This window comes from Phyllostomus discolor, chromosome 5, assembly GCF_004126475.2.
Source record: "Phyllostomus discolor isolate MPI-MPIP mPhyDis1 chromosome 5, mPhyDis1.pri.v3, whole genome shotgun sequence".
Lineage (NCBI taxonomy): Eukaryota > Metazoa > Chordata > Mammalia > Chiroptera > Phyllostomidae > Phyllostomus > Phyllostomus discolor.
In genome coordinates this window covers 144,387,386-144,403,843 of record NC_040907.2, presented here as the reverse complement: position 1 = coordinate 144,403,843, position 16,458 = coordinate 144,387,386, and the positions used below count along the sequence as shown (strand labels likewise).

Below are 16,458 nucleotides of genomic sequence, written 5' to 3'. Positions count from 1 at the left end.
TATTGCATTATATATGTGCCACACATCTGTGGATGGACACTTGGGTTGGTTCTGTGTGTTGGCTGTTGTAAATAATGTTGCTATGAACATGGGGCTGCAGATGGCTCTTCAAGTTAGTCTTTTCATTATATTGTTGTGATAAATCCTATTGACTGATTCACATATATTCAACAATTCTTGTATCCCAGGGATAAATCCCACTTGATCATGGTGAATGATCCTTTTAATATGCTGTTGAATTCACATCTAGCAGCAACTGGAGAGGAGGAGAGTGAAATGACTAGTTACTATGGGCTACTGAAGCATAATGAGTTGGACTGTAGCTCTATCCAAAGAGACTGATAACCTCCTATCTCATCCCCAAGTAACAAGGCCTTATTTCTTCTCCTGAGCTCCAAAAGCTTCCTGTACTGAATTAGGACAGCATTCTAATCTGTATTAGGTTCATTCCAGGTTGTATGGTGATATAAACTATTGCTTCTGGATTACTTATGTCTTGTTTTTCCTAAATGATTAGCTATTTTTCAACATAAAAATGTCTCTGTCTCTTTGTTTCTATCTCTGTCTCTGTATGCCTCCCCCTCTCTCTGAGATATATATATATATATATATATATATATATATATATAAATAAATAATGGGGGTATATATACCCCCTCTCTCTGGTATATATATATCAGATCTCTCTGATATATATATCAGAGAGATACATATAGTCTGTCTAGAAAGTATCCAGTCATCTAATATGAAAAATAGATACATTTATTGAAGAAGATACAAGATATAAGAAACATTTTCATAGGACAGTGATTCCTCAGCCCCTTCAGAGTAGGCACCCTGGGGCCTCACATAGTTCTCCCAATTGCCTTCAGCTGCCCCATCGTATTTTCCTGTATTTCATTGACAGTCTGAAACCTCTTCCCTTTCAAAGGTGATTTTAGTGTTGGGAAAAGCCAGACATTTCAGGGTGCCAAATATGGGCATTAGGGGGGCTGAACCACCTGAGTGATTTGATATTTTGCCAAAAAATTCTGCATGAGATATGACGCATGAGCAGGCATGTTGTCACAATGAAGCTGCCAATCACCAGTTGCCCATAGCTGCTGCCTTCTGGATCATCAGAATAGTTTCCATAGAAGAATGTTAAGCATATGCAAAATCTGATGCAGATTCATTGCTCTACTAGCTCAGTCATTTTGAATGTGATGGCCACATAGTACACATCTTCACATCCACTTGGCTTCCACAGCCCCTCTGGTGGGTGAACACTTGTTCTTATTCTTTAGAATCGCCCAATGGCCAGGTTCTGATTTCCCACTTGATATGGGCCAGCAAAATTCCACTGAAAACTAGTATAAGCCCATGGAGGCTGGAACAGTTGATTGAACCAAAACTTTAAGCTCTGATTCAAATTCATGTTTATTCTTTCCTTTTTTGTGTAACATGCTTTCATTATATTTTTCAGATGTATTTCAATTTTTTTTGTGGAGTTCCAGACATACTTCACTCAGGACTATGCACAAACAGCATGGATCCATTCCATTGTAGACTGTGTGACCATGCTCTGTGGTATGTATCACTTACCAGTGATAGACAATTACTGGCTATTCTCAAACTGTACATGACAATGACCCTCTACTGCCTTTGCTTACCAATTTTTCTTAGTAGAAAGACTATGGTAAAATTGGCCAAGAGTAAAAGAAAAGGTTGATCCTACCCTTCAGCCAAACCCAATCAGACATGCTCCTGGAATTAATGATTTTGGCTGATTTCAGATGGGACAGGTGGTTAATAACTCAGAAGGACACATGCCATTTGTTTCTTCCCTGTAAAGATAGGATGCTGGGCATCATAGGGTTTGTCTTGGTTGGGAAGCAGCTAACCATACAGTATATACTGGGCTTCCTTCTTCTAAATGCTGTGATCCTCTCCTTCTCCAGACATGTAAACAGTTCTTGGATAGCACTGTGAGCTATTTCTATATGATCTACTGAAATCAGGGCAAAAAATATTGCATCGCATCTCAAGTGTTATTTTCATCCTGTTCTCTTCCCAGAGGTCCCAAACTTTGTCTCATAGATTTCATCATTTTTCATGCTTAAGTCTTTATTCTTAGAGAAGTGTTAGAGAATAGGATAACGCAATCCTGAGGTGCATACATTCACCATGGCTGTAATTTCACTCAAGAAACCCCACAGGTGCTATATATAGGGTAAATAGAGTGTCCTCAGAATAAATGGAATCTTGCCATTCCATATGTATGGTAGAGGGAAACTAACCTTGAAGTGTTTTTTTTTGTTTTTGTTTTTTTACAATTTAAAAACCAGAGGGGTTTTTTTTTTTTTGACAATTTTCAAACTGGAGTTATTAAATTCGTGGCTTAGACAGTTTCTGAGATTGAGTCAAATTGATATGATCTCTTTGCAGGCTAGACTCATTTAATCCTTCCATTGAGATGAATCCTGAGTATTTTAGAAAGCTGCTCTCTCTTTAGGCCATGTCTTTGTGGTAAAGGGTAATACTGTATTATTCAACATTTAGTGACTTATAAATAATGTCATCTGATTCCATTCTAGGTACTAGTTCATGCTTATTTTTAGAAAAAATATACATTGAGTTACACTGAGATTAATTTCTTGGTTGGGAGGAATTTGAGAGCAATTCTAGAGCTAAAAGTAGGTTTTGTGGGAAGGCTAAATTGACTCTGTCTGCTGATCACACTGGAAGGTCTTAAGGGATCAAAAAAGAATATCTCTGGGGTTTCCAGCACATATGAAACCAGTAAGGCAATCACTGGGTTTTCAGGGTAACAGGATTAGTCACAACCTTTGTATGAACAAGTTGAGAGAGCCATATTTGCCTTTCTCTAAGGACATAGGTGACTCATTTCTCCCACTGTTATCTTTTGGAGAATATTTGCAATTTCTAAGAGAGGAGTAAATGACCTTCAGTGACCAATATGGTCACGATGACCGTGTGAGACACTGGGCCAAAGCAGGGTCATGTTAGCATAACCTTAAATATGCAGCATATTTCAGTCCCATGAAGGACTTGAGGCCTGTTGTACCCAGTTACCATATACCCACTTGCTTACTTGGCAATGCCAGTTTAGTACAGAGTGTGAACAAGAGGCTGTAGAATCACATCTACAACACTTGTTGGGAACATATCTGTCCCATGATGAACAGAGAAGTGAACATTTTTCATTGAACTTGGTGAAAATTTTGTCACTTTTCCAATAATCATAGCAGTAACAGCCTGGAAAATTAGATATTTTCAGGAGGTTTGCTCATTCCTATCCCCAGAGGTTATATATACAGACAGCTACTGTTTTAACTAGACAGCACACATCAGGCTGATGACCGATTCTATCATGTACATTTGAATCAGGCCCAAGTGTCAGCCTGATCAGCACAGAAATTATACTCCATGGAAACCCAGAGAAGTGACTCTTTTAATCTTGTTACTAGGATTACTGGTGTCAGCATGAATTGTTCCTTAGAAAGAAATTCACGTGTTTTCCTTACCTTCCTTCCCTGCCATCAGTTTGGGAGACTCAAGGAGCCAGAGGAACAGGTGGAAATAACCCTGAACTTGGCATCAGGTGCCCGGAGCTATACTTCTTAGTGATCTTAGGCATGTCATATTCCCTTGAATTTCAGCTTCCCATTGGCCTCCTCCAGCTTTAATTAATATTCTAACAAACCTGGAAATTGGCATAGCTCTGACGTACTGTTAAACCACAAATAGAACAAGGCCAACCAAAATGTCACGATGGGTGTGAGCATTTTCTTAGATTTTTCTGGGTTTCGATTTCTCACCTACAGTGTTTCCTAAAGCCTGAAAACAGTGTCAGATTGTGATATTTGTCTATTATTTCTCTCCCTGACCTTTTCCTGTGTAACACTGCTGGCCTCCTAGTATCACCCACTTTCCTTCTTCACCAGTTGACTGTCATAATGATTGCTAGTGGTGTACGATCAATGCCGTATGAGAAATGCAAGGCATATCCCTGTGCAAGTGACATGTAGTTTAAACAAGGAGCTGATTCACTACAAAAATCATTAAAAAACAAGAAACCTATTGGTTTTGAAAACCGATATCACACCAATAAATTCAATTAAACATTTAAAAAATGTAAAAAACAAAACACCCCACAGTCCTGAGATTATGACTAACAGAATGGAGAAGTGGAATGAGCACTGTAGAAATGGAAGTCAGGACACTCGATCCTAATTCTAGCTTTGCTGCTTACTCTCTGTGTGACCGTGGACAAGTCGTGTCTTCTCTCCTCAGTTTCCAAATCTGTAGGATGAATGTGTGGGGCAAGGGGCGAGGGCTTGATGCTCAAAAGGTCAGTCCTTCTCTACTTCACTTTTTCACAGTGCCCTCAAGGTCTTTCTGCTCAACCTATTTATTATTGTTTTTGAAGCTCCACTTGGGAGTGTCGTCAGCAACCATTTATCCTGTCAAGTGGGAATCATGCTGGGTGGCTTGCTCGCATCTACTGGTCTGATCCTGGGCTCCTTTGCCACCAGTCTGAAGCACCTCTACCTCACTCTGGGAGTTCTTACAGGTAAGGGCACAGTGTACCACTTGTCTCGCCCTACCCCGCCCAGGGGTTAAGCACATCAACAGAGCAATAATTCATAAAATATTCACTTTGTTAGAGGCATGATTTAGCTGACCTAGCTTATTAAACAGAAGAGCTGGAATTGTAATCGATTGTATGACTATAATAAAAATGCATTACTACTTTAATTCAGCTACATGATAAAAAGTAACAGCTGGCTTTCCCTTTGGCAGCAGTGTATGGCTGAGATTCTATACTAAGAAGCACAAGATATTAGCCAGGGCAACATAAATTTTCAACAATGATCATTCTCCCAATATCTTTGACAAGCCATTTAATTACTACCTGCCTTTGACTCAAGTAACCCCTGCTTTATAGTGAATATGACTGTCCAGTAAATGCGGGTTTCCAACTTAAAAAAAGAGCCCCCTATTGTGAATATTCTCATACTACACACACTCTCTCAATATTATGGAAGTATACTTTAGAGAATCATAATGAACCCCAGAGAAAGAGAAATAGCATATGTGTATTTCATAAGGGGACTGGGTAGGTTGAGGATGGGGTCGGCTGGTGGGACTGGAGTGGCAGTTTGCCCCACCACCCTGAGGGGTGCGGAGGGCAGCACTGACCCCTGTCCAGACATGGTGCCGCAGGGGCAGCGTGATCAGGCCAATAAATGATACAACTCATAGAGAGGCTACACATCTAGCTCTGTCGGCACAAAAAGGTATCTGCCCCCTGTAACCCGTAGGGCCTGCCTGCTAGGGTGTCCAGTCTTTCCAGTTTACCAGGGACTGTCCTGGGCTCAGCACTGAGTCTCACACCTGGGCCACCCTTCAGGTGAGGCCAGTCGGGACCATTGGTCACTCTGCACTGCAGATGGCAACAGGAGCTGGAGGGAGCTCTCCTTTTTCTCCCTTGACATTAGATGCCTTGAATTCCAGGCTTAAAGCCCTTCAGATTTTCTTGACTTAAAAGGAATAGACACTGAAAATCCTTAAGAAGCTTTTTGCTGACTTTAAGGGATATTTTCAGGTTATTATGTGTACATGTGATGTTCATGTATAAAATTGGCACAATGTTTCCCCATGATATGAAAATACTCTGGAACCTTCATGGGGTAATATGTGCTTTACACCCCAATTCCAGAATGGTACAGATTAGCAGACTTGTGTCTTCACAGGCAGCCAAGACTTGAGGCAATTCTCTGGATAATTTTAAGTTAAAAGGAGGTGTTGTTGGGGAGAATGAGTTTCTTAGGTCAGCATTATCCTAATGTTTTCTGTTAATTCAAATTTAGATTGTATAATAGTTTTTAAGTTCTTCACTTCATTGGCTTTAAGAAGTCATGTTTCTTTTTTCTTCCCAAGAAGAAAGTGACATATTTGCTATACTTTCCAAATTGTGTAATGACTGGTGAGGGGAGACTCCTTTTTAGCCTGGTGTAGAAAACAATTTTAAAAGAACTAACAGAAGGTCAGATTCTCTTTAACACAAATAACTTCATTCTGAGATACTGTCTTTCATTGGCTGTTCTGGGTACATCAGCACTCACAGAGTTCTCTCTATCCCCAGGTCTTGGATTTGCACTTTGCTACTCTCCAGCCATCGCCATGGTTGGCAAGTATTTCAGCAAGCGGAAAGCCCTTGCTTACGGGATCGCTATGTCGGGAAGCGGCATTGGCACGTTCATCCTGGCCCCTGTGGTTCAGCTCCTTATAGAACAGTTTTCCTGGCGGGGAGCACTACTCATTCTCGGGGGCTTTGTATTGAACCTCTGTGTCTGCGGTGCCTTGATGCGGCCAATTACTCTTAAAGAGGACCCTACGACTCCAGAGCAGAACCATGTCTGTAGAACTCAGAAACAAGACTTTCAGCGTGCATCTCCCTGTTCAATTTTGAGTAAAGAATGGATGCAGACCTGCCTCTGTTGCTCTCTGCAGCAAGAATACAGTTTCTTACTAATGTCCGATTTTGCCGTATTAGCCATCTCTGTTCTGTTTATGGCTTACGGCTGCAGCCCTCTCTTTGTGTACTTGGTGCCTTACGCTCTGAGCGTTGGAGTGAGTCCTCAGCAGGCCGCTTTCCTTATGTCCGTGCTCGGGGTGATTGACATCGTTGGCAATGTCACGTTTGGATGGCTAACTGACAGAAGGTAAAATTTATGACACCACAATTGGTCCCCCATCAGGGAGCAGTAAGTTTTGCATTTTCTTCATCCCCTTTCCCTGTACAATGCCTAGGTCTGCACAATGTTAACAAGTTTTCAGTGTCTGAAGGCAACACCCCTGCTGGTTCTTCTAGTCAGAGGGTGGCAAACTTTTTCTGTAAAGGGTCAGACGGTAAACTTTTTTGGCTTTGTGGGTCATCTGATCACAGCTACCCAACTCTGGGGGTGTGGCCCCAAAGCAGCTGTAGACAATACACGAACAAACGGAAGTGGCTACGTTTCAATAAGGCTTTATTTTTAGACACTGAAATTTGAATTTTTCATATAATTTTGACCAGTTACAAAACATGGTTCTTTAGATTTTTTTCCTCCAGCTGTCCAAACTGGAAAAGCCATTTTTAGTCCACAGATAGTGGACTAAAGCAGGTAGGGGGCTGGATTTGGCCACAGTTTGCTGACCCCTGCTCTAGATGGTTTAAGATGGTGGGAATCTCTCAATTTTCAAACACTAGGGCAACTGTAAGTTCTGGTAGTAGATTTAATTTCATCCCGAGTCAAGTCAGTCCTCAGGTAAGCCCACTTATGGCTGGATGTCATGGTTCTCGTTTCTTTTGATCCACTGCAGAGATGGGCTGGCAGCAGAGAGAGGGGCCAAATCCAGTCTAGGAGGGAGGATCAGGTGCAGTAACAACATCTTATCTGAGGCCGAATATCTATGTTTGACAGTGCAGATAGCAAATCCTTACATTATAATTTCTGGATTAGAACACCAAAGTTATAAGAAATCTACTGAGTAGTTTTTCCAGTTAATGCTTATCAGTTTGAATTGAAGACAGCACACTGCTCCCATTTTCCTAAATGGTGGACTCTTCACATTTGAGTTATGACCTGCGAGACCTATTATGCTGTAGCTTCTCACACATTATGTCTTTGGTAATTACTCAGGACCCAACTGCCATTCTGCAGTGTTGTGAATAGAATACTTAGGATTAGTTCCCCATTTTTAATGGTTAAGGAAGAGGGGAAGAGCAAGGGGTATTTGTTTTTACAACCAAATAACTCACAAGAAGCAGCCTGGTGTAGGTCTGATAGAGGGATCGCTTGTCTGATATGTATAACACCCAAGTTCTTGTGCTGGCTCTGCCCCTTATTGTCTTCGGGACCTGGGAAAATCACCCAACCCTCATGTCCTCAAGGGTCTTCATCTGTAAAGTGGCCCCGTGCAATATTTGCCTGTAAGCCTCACAGCGTTTTGTGAGGCTCACATGAGGCTCTGGGTAGAAAAACATCTGTAAAGCATAAACTGCTAGTGCTGATATTATATAGAGTCTTTGAAATAATTTGTATCATAGATGGGTTTGGAGCTACAGAGAGAAAATATTAATAGAAACACCACTGGGGAGGTCTTGAAATAAGACTTAGTCCTAGTACAAGACCTTTATAGTCTCTGGCAAATCATTTTAATGTCTTCACATTACGTCTTTGTGTAACCACTTGGGTTATTTATTAAGCATACATGTTGTGCCAGATACCCATGGATAACATGTCTGAAAGCATCTAATATGGAAGACTGCTAGAAAATATTAGTATCTTGAAACTCTACACGTCATTTTATGACTATCTTTGGAGTAATCCTATGTGCTAGGTAACTTTTCCCTTTTATTGCTAAAGAAATTGAGGATAAAACTAGGTAGTTTGTAGGTAATAGAACTAGATTGGAACTTCTTTCTAATTTTAGAGCGTATATTATTTTCTACCACACCAAGCTTCCTGGGGAGATAAATTCTTACATTTGCATATGCCAACAGAAAGACAGGAATGTACCTGAAACTAATAAGAAATAATACTGAATGTCAACTGTAACTGAAAAATAAAATAAGAAAGCTAGAAAGACAACACAGACAATGCATGATGCGGAAGCCATCTGTATAAATGACTGCAGTGCTTGCAGGTGAGTGGCCTGGCCCTCAAGCTCTTCCACACAATCTGTGCACGCCGCACTCATTCTTGTTCTTCGCATCCGCAGGTGTCTGAAGAATTACCAATATGTTTGCTACCTCTTTGCCGTGGGACTAGATGGACTCTGCTATCTCTGCCTCCCACTGCTTCAAACTCTGCCCCTGCTCGTGCCTTTTTCTTGTACCTTTGGCTACTTTGATGGTGCCTATGTGACTCTGATCCCAGTCGTGACTGCAGAAATAGTGGGGACCTCCTCTCTGTCGTCAGCCCTCGGTGTGGTGTACTTTCTTCACGCAGTGCCCTATTTGGTGAGCCCACCCATTGCAGGTGAGTTTCCAGAGGGAACCCCCAACCACCTCTTGTCTCTGTTGTACTGATGTGAAAATAGTGAACTCAGACACAGAAAATGAGGATGGGAAGTAAGCTGGGGAAGAGTGCAAGAGAAAGGGATGCAGGAGCCGCCAAAACATCATGATCTCACTTCAGCCTGTTTTGCAACCTAACCAAGTAGGGACCTTAGCCTCCTTGGAAAGAAAATGTCCCAAATTAGGGTCTTGGTTTCATTCCACACTGATGATAAGAACAATGGAATGGGGCAGCTGTTCAGACTTCTGTATCAAGTTGGGCACACGTCTGGCAGGAGTACAGCGTGGTGAGGCTGAAACAAGTCGTAGCGAAGTGTTGTGAGTGCCACCCAAAGGGGCTGGGGCCCTGTGTTCTTTAGAGACCACGGATAGGTTTACAGTGTTTGTACAGAGGGGTAATATGGTAAGTATTTTAGATAATGTGATCTGGTGAAACCATTGATCTGGTCATTCAGGGGAGAAGCAGTCAGGATTCCATTCTCACAGTTCAGGAGCAAACTGATAAAGGCCTAAACTGGGGCTGCCGCAGCACAAACAAAAATGAGCTCTGGGGGCAAGGAGGAAGTTTTGTAAACAACAACAACAACAACAACAACAACAACAACAAATCAACTGAATTTAGCATATGAGGGTGAAGCAGAGAAAGAAGTCCAAAATTACTTAGGAAATAATGGCAAGGTTAAAAGAAATAAGAAAGTTGAAGAAAGTGGCCTTGCCAGAAAAAATAAATTTATTAACGTTAGACATTTTGAGATATATGAAATACCCAAAAAAATGACCGATAGAGTTTTTTCAGGATGAAATCTAAGCTTTGAGAGGGAGGCCAGATTTGACATACAGATGACATGCAGTCATCAGATGAAGCATCTAGAGTATTTTGTAAACTGTAAAGTGCTATAAAAATTTACATGGTATGAAATAAGTGATTCAACAAATGTGTATTGCTTGTGGACACCACCACTGTGCTCAGGTGCTGTTGCTATGGCAACAAATGAGCAAGAACCCGTTCCTCCTTCCTGGAGTATGTGATGTAGACCGGGGTCTCTCAGATTGAGGTCCTGGGGCCACCAGCAGTAGAATCCCCTGGCTCCATTGTGAAAAATGCAGATTCCTTGACCCTCCCTTTGTGATCTGCATCTTTGGGGGTGAGTTTCAGGAATCTAAAATCTCAACCAGCTTTCTTGTGATGCTCAGTCTTACTCAATTGAGACTAACTGGTCCAGATTATTACCTGCCTAAATTAAAACCAAAGGTCTCTGAAGACAGGCAAAAAAGAAATCAGCCAAACATTTGCCTAGAAGGAAAGAAGGGAATGTTTAAAGGGAGGCAGCATTTTGCTGCTGTTGTGTATAGATAGTTTAGGGTTACTTCCAACCCCAGCAATTGCTAAAGTAGCAAACAAGGAAACTCTGGCTGTTTGAGGGCCACGGATGAAAACTCCTGGTCAGTTTAGCTCCCTGATACAGGACTACATGTTTAGTGCTTCCTCTGTGAAAACTGCCCCCCAAATGTTACTGCCTCCTCCCTTCATAGCCAATTTTTGCTTGTTAACCCTTAGGAGCAGTGTGATTCTGTTAAAAAGTCATGGGATGTGAGATGGAGTTGGGATTCCTAGATCGTTTTTTCAATCTAGGGTGTTTATTTGGCCAGTCGAGCATTGTACTTATCGCCAGCTACTAGAAGATTAGCGTGTGAGTTATTGTTACTTAATTACCTTTAAAAGGACAACTCTCTATTTAGTCAGTCTCTTCCATTTGGTGCTACGGAAATGCAGAAGTAAATCACAAGATAACCAGGGTATGTGAGAGTACTTTGGATTGCAGAAAAGTTTGTGAGGCTTATAACAATTTCTACATGTCATTTTTGACTAATGGATTTGAAGTGGGTGAGAGGAGACACCATATATATATACTTCTTAGGTGGATTTTCTTGACATATATGTAAAGTCTAGGGAAATTTAACTCTTTTAATCACAAAATAATTGCCTGCCAAAGTCTCATTTTACTCCATCGATTCTTTGATCATTGCAGCCCATGTTTTGCATAACACATGTCCTGGTTCTCCTCAAAATGTACAGCTGGAATAGATGTTGAGATTTATGTGTTACAACAAGATTTTTTTTAAAGCTGTGATAGCAGAATTATGCTTTCTGAAATTTGTATTTGCAACTTTTAAAATGGCCCAAAGTTCTAGTTTTCAAACTGGATGGGGTACAATGATTGGAACCAATGGAAAATTTGGATTCTGCTTTATCCAGAAGCATGTACTGAAGACAGACGTATGGGTGCTGGGAGTACTATTAGCATTTGTATGATTATTTTCTCCTAGCACCCTAGATAATTGATCCTAACATGAATAGTTTGATGCTACTTTTAACTTTCTACCATATTTTATGGGATTAATAATAATAAATGATATTTATTTTGTGATTACTAAGAATGTGACACTCTTCCAGGCATTTCAAATAATAACAACAATCTATTTTAGAAGTTTCCCTAGAAAACAGAAAGCATTTTTTCAGTTGCTGCACAATATTTTTAGGATATCTGCTTTTTGTGTCAAGATTATAATGGTGGCAACTAGCAATCCATTGTTATTATCCTTACAAATTATTAAATTTCAGAGTGGGTAATTGAATTTTCAACTCAGTGATGTGATTTTGCTGTTGCTTGTTACAGGGTGGCTGGTAGATATGACGGGCAGCTACACTGCAGCGTTTCTCCTCTGCGGATTTTCAATGATATTTAGTTCTCTGTTGCTTGGATTTGCTAGACTTGTCAAGAAGATGAAAAAACCCCAGCTGCGGCTCCTTGCCAAAGAATCTGACCCCAAGCTGCAGCTAGGGACCAATGGATCGGTGGCGTATTCTGTAGCAAGTGAATTAGATCAGAAAGACGGGGAATCTGTGTCTCTTGCCATGCCTGGTTACAACCCCACGTGACCAATGGCCTTGAGCCTGGGAATCTGTACGCTGAGAGAGACGGGACGACTGGATTGTATATACTGCTAAAGCATTTTATTTTGGCAGAAGAATTGCCTTCCAAGGAAATTATTATTGTTTCATTAACATATTTATACAGGGAAATAGCAAATAACCAAGCAAGCTGGGCTGGCTCAGAGTTTCCTCCTTTGGGATTTGTATTCACAATAGAACTCACATCTTTCGGGCCGTGAGCATCACTCCACGGAGAACTTTACAACATAGCTGATACAATTAGCTGGAAGGTATGACCAAAGCAGATGACACTGGGCAGCAGCTTTGTCTCCAACTCTCTGTCCCCCCATCTTTCCCCTTTAGTTAGAAAGGTAAAGGGAAGCATTGATTGATATGTAGGTTTGCTTACTTTATGCTGCTTGGAGAAGGGGGTCAGCTTAGGTGTGGTAGTGGAAGGTGAAGATACCAAACTTTTTCATAGTGGAGCTTCTCATTAGGGTTATAAACAGGGCTGTTGAAGAACAGATTCTTCAAAAGGCAGTGATTAATACAGAATGGAAGTGACTGTCTCCCCTCTGCTCCCCCGCCCCTCCTCCTTAGCTACCCCTTGCTTTTGGCAATGAGTAGGCACCACTTTGTGAATCCCAGGAATCATGGAACGCCATGGTTGGAAATGATCTTAAGGGTGGCTGGTAACATCTTCTTTTTGGAATTGTGAACTGGAAACTGAAAGCTTTTTCCTGTTTCTATCATATACAATACTTTGTTCAAATTTAACATAACGTACCAATTTGCAAGGGCCATTTCTACCTGAAATGTAACACCAACACTTTCCATTTTTTTCCTTGGGAAAAAAGCTCTTTTTTAAATTGCAGGCACAATTCTGTTAAGGAAAGGAAAAATGTTGGCAGTATCCCAATGGCCAGGAGTTGAATTCCTGAATCAGCAGTCTTCTGGTGAGAGTTTTCTTTTTCAGATCAGACATTTAGGTTCATCATGACTCAAAACAGGACTTGGGGGTTTTGCCTGAAAATATTATTCTAGAGATATTTTAAAGGTGAGATTCCTTTCTCCCTGTGTTACTTCCTGCTCAATTATCCACTATTCATCTCTTCATGGATAATTATTAGAAACTTGGTGGACCTTTTCAGCAGAGTGATAAGGCATCAGGGGTCAACCTCAGTATCATAGCACTCTCATAAATTATAGCTTTGGTCAGGGGAGAGGGAGGAGAAAATTAAGAAGGCTAGTGATGTGATATTTTACTAGCCCTGGCCATGCAGTTCAGTTAGTTAGAGCGTTGTCCTGATACACCAAGGTCACGGGTTCGATCCCTGGTCATAGCACATAAGAATCAACCAATGAATGCATAAATAAGTGAAATAACAAATCAACATTTCTCTCTCTAAAAAAAATCAATCAAAATAAAAAAACAAGAAAGCTAGTGGTGTGATATTTTATAGTTTATAGAACTTTTTCACATATATTAGCAGATTGGATTAAAACAGTTTACTAATTTCCCAAGTATGCTCCTTTCCAGTGGTCTGGGATAATTTCTGTCTTCAGACTGAATGAAAAGGGAAGGCATGGGTAGAGAAGAGATGGCCAGATCCTCCAGTCTATCTCTAACCATTTTAAATACACAGAATGATAATTCTGAATGCCAAAATATGTTTCATTTGCACATAGGGGCACATCATACAATTGAAAAGGGATTTGAATTATTTAACACATTTAAATCTGAACTTCAAGCTAATATTTTGACCCTGATGGCCATTTAATCCACTGTCCCCCAAGAGATCTCACAAATCCTCTGCCAGAGGTACTGAGAGAAAAGACACAGCAATGAGGGAGATTCTAAGCTAAGCATGTTCAGCAAGAGTCTTTGTCTATACTGGATTATTTCATAAAATTACATATTAATACATTGCTTTCAGAATAAAATAATGACCTGATTTTTAAGGAGATTTTATTTTTATTTACTTTTAGAAAAAGGGGTAGCAAGGGAGAGAAACATCAATGTGTGGCCTTGAGCCTCTTGAGCACCCCACACTGGGGAACCTGGCCTGCACAACCCAGACATGTGCCCTGACTGGGAATCGAACCAATGACTCCCCAGTTCACAGGACCACACTCAATGCACTGAGCCACAGCAGCCAGAGCCTGACTTGATTTGATGGGAGAAAACTAATATTTCTTAGTTATTTTCCAAAGAAATTTGAATGGTTACTTTTTATCTTGTTACTTAGTCTGAAAATTTAGTTTTGTGCTTTGTCATTTGTAATTTTAAAACAATATTTGGAAAATATCTGTAAAAAGTCAAAGTTAAAAATGAAGTTATATATGTTTAGAATAGCACTTTACTCTAAATGTCATTTCTTAAACCTTCAAGTCTAAAGATTTTTTGAAATCTAAACTGTTATTAACATGATTATATATCTATTTTCCTAGTAGTGATCATAGTAAAATTTTATCTGGTCCTGAAATATAATTTCTCTAAAGTATTATAACTATTTATGAAAAATGAGAGATCAGAGCTTTAAAAAATTGTATAAAATATTTGGGATTTTTTTATTTTATACATGCATAAATTTGTATTTTATTTTCCTTTTGGGGACAGCATTTTTAAAGAACCAGTAGAAAAATGCAGATCTTAGAGATGATCATTGTCATCTACACAAAATGTTTCTATTAAGGTTACATGTTATTTTAAAATGGAGGGGTTCATGAAAGTGATATGTTTTATGGAATCAAGAAGAAAATTGTTTATCGCTGTGAGCGCTACTCTGACACTGACGGATAGGAAAGCAAAGGAAACTAAGTACTGTAGATACACTCTACCGTTCAGCCTCTTTTTCCAACGGTGATTTCTCTAATTGAGCTGAAATTTGTACTAATATTTTCTTATTTAAAAGCTTAATAAAATGAGTTTACAGTTATATTTGGAAAAACTTTTTTCCTCTGTGCCAGGGGCTGGGGTGGGAGTGGGAGTGGGCCCGTTTGCATCACACTAAGAGGCAGCCGCCATAGAAAGATGGGGTAGCAATCCAACTCAGGGTCCAGCCCAAATAACACCCCTTTTTATTACAAACCTTTTATTGCAGGATTATAAGCATGCAATTCTGTAACATAACAATATCACACTCAAGCACACCATATGACATTTTAGGTGAAATGTTCAAATTAAAAATATAAATTATTACACCCATATTATTACCCTACCAACCACACTCAGGTGGGCCTTACTTCTGCCAGCCCTGTATTTTACAAAATTCAGAACCATTTATTGAGCATTTCCAGTGTTAGCTACTGCACCAAGCACTTCCTATGCATTGTATTACTCAATCCCCATAGTAATCTACGCCATCACCATTCTATTCTGTAGGTGTGGAGACTGAGGCACCAGGTCCCACAGAGTGACTCAGTAGCCACTGCACTCCAGGACCTCTAGTGAAATCCTGTAAAACTAGGAAGCTGCGTGGTGCCGAAGGCTGCCCCTTTCCCTCCTGTCCACTCACATCGTCTTCTTATGTGGGTTTAAGAAGCCATTTGGAAATCGGGCCCTTCCTTGGGCAGATAAAATCATTTAGATTATGCTTCAGTCTTCCAATTAGCATAGGTGGGAAGATTCCAGGTTGGAAATTTCCAAGAGTTTTCCCAAGAGTCTGGTTCCGTGTATAAAGAACCCACAGAGAAAGACACCAGGGGCAGGTGAGGATTGAATATGGGAGGTGGAGGTGTTGAGTAGGGCAGGGGAGAGTAATGGGGTGGGCGGGGGGAATGGGGACAACTGTAATTGAACAATAAAAAAAAGTTGCTCTGGTTCTGTCAAGATCACGACTTCTGGGATAAGTGATTTACTTACTCTCTGTTGATCCAGCTTTCTCTTTGGGAACATTTGTGGGGGGAGCAGGGAAGCAGCTGGGGAGCACACTTTGTCACAAAGGAAGTTCCGCTGTGTGCAGCCTTCTCAGTCAGAAGCTGAGTCTTTCTGAAGCGCCTGCACCATTGCCCAGTGATGATGAAGATGGAACTGTCAACTTGGTACTCACCTTAGTGGTCCCAATAGGTATCATTCTGAAATTGTTTATTGACATAAAATAGAGTGAATTCAATGTAGATATCTCAGTGTCTCTTCTCATACTCCAAAGTTTAAGTCTTAAAAAAACACTACCAAACAACAGATTTTTATCCCTGTGCTAAAGCTGCTACCTGATGGAGACCTGATGTAAAAATGATACAGCTGTGTTCAACCCAGAGAAACAGGCTTAATTAACTAGCTCTGCTGTGCTCAAGTGGAGTGGGCCGCCTGAGATGGGCACTGCTCACACTAGGAGCCCTGAACACTGGGAAGAGATGGAACACGTGTGCCTCACGCATGGAAAGATACAGTTTCAGGTACAGGCAGAAGCCACAAGAGCTGTTTTTATTGCACACGAAAACTTCATGCTAG

The 16,458-nt window shown here is 40.6% G+C and overlaps 1 protein-coding gene across 5 annotated transcripts in view; it reads left to right on the top strand.

Annotated features, from left to right (window-relative positions):
- SLC16A12 (solute carrier family 16 member 12) overlaps nt 1–14,946 on the top strand; it is a 70,104-nt gene extending 55,158 nt beyond the window's left edge. For 4 of the 5 annotated variants that reach the window (XM_036026976.1, XM_036026975.1, XM_036026974.1 and 1 more), the window contains exons 3-7: nt 1,466–1,569; nt 4,433–4,576; nt 6,152–6,731; nt 8,773–9,032; nt 11,749–13,199. In XM_036026976.1, the coding sequence (XP_035882869.1) occupies nt 1,466–1,569; nt 4,433–4,576; nt 6,152–6,731; nt 8,773–9,032; nt 11,749–12,011 (1,351 nt within the window). In that variant the 3' untranslated portion in view covers nt 12,012–13,199. Of the gene's footprint in view, nt 1–1,465; nt 1,570–4,432; nt 4,577–6,151; nt 6,732–8,772; nt 9,033–11,748 lie in introns of all 5 variants that reach the window. The other variant, XM_028512782.2, reaches the window with a different exon arrangement.
- Nucleotides 14,947–16,458: the final 1,512 nt, after the last annotated feature.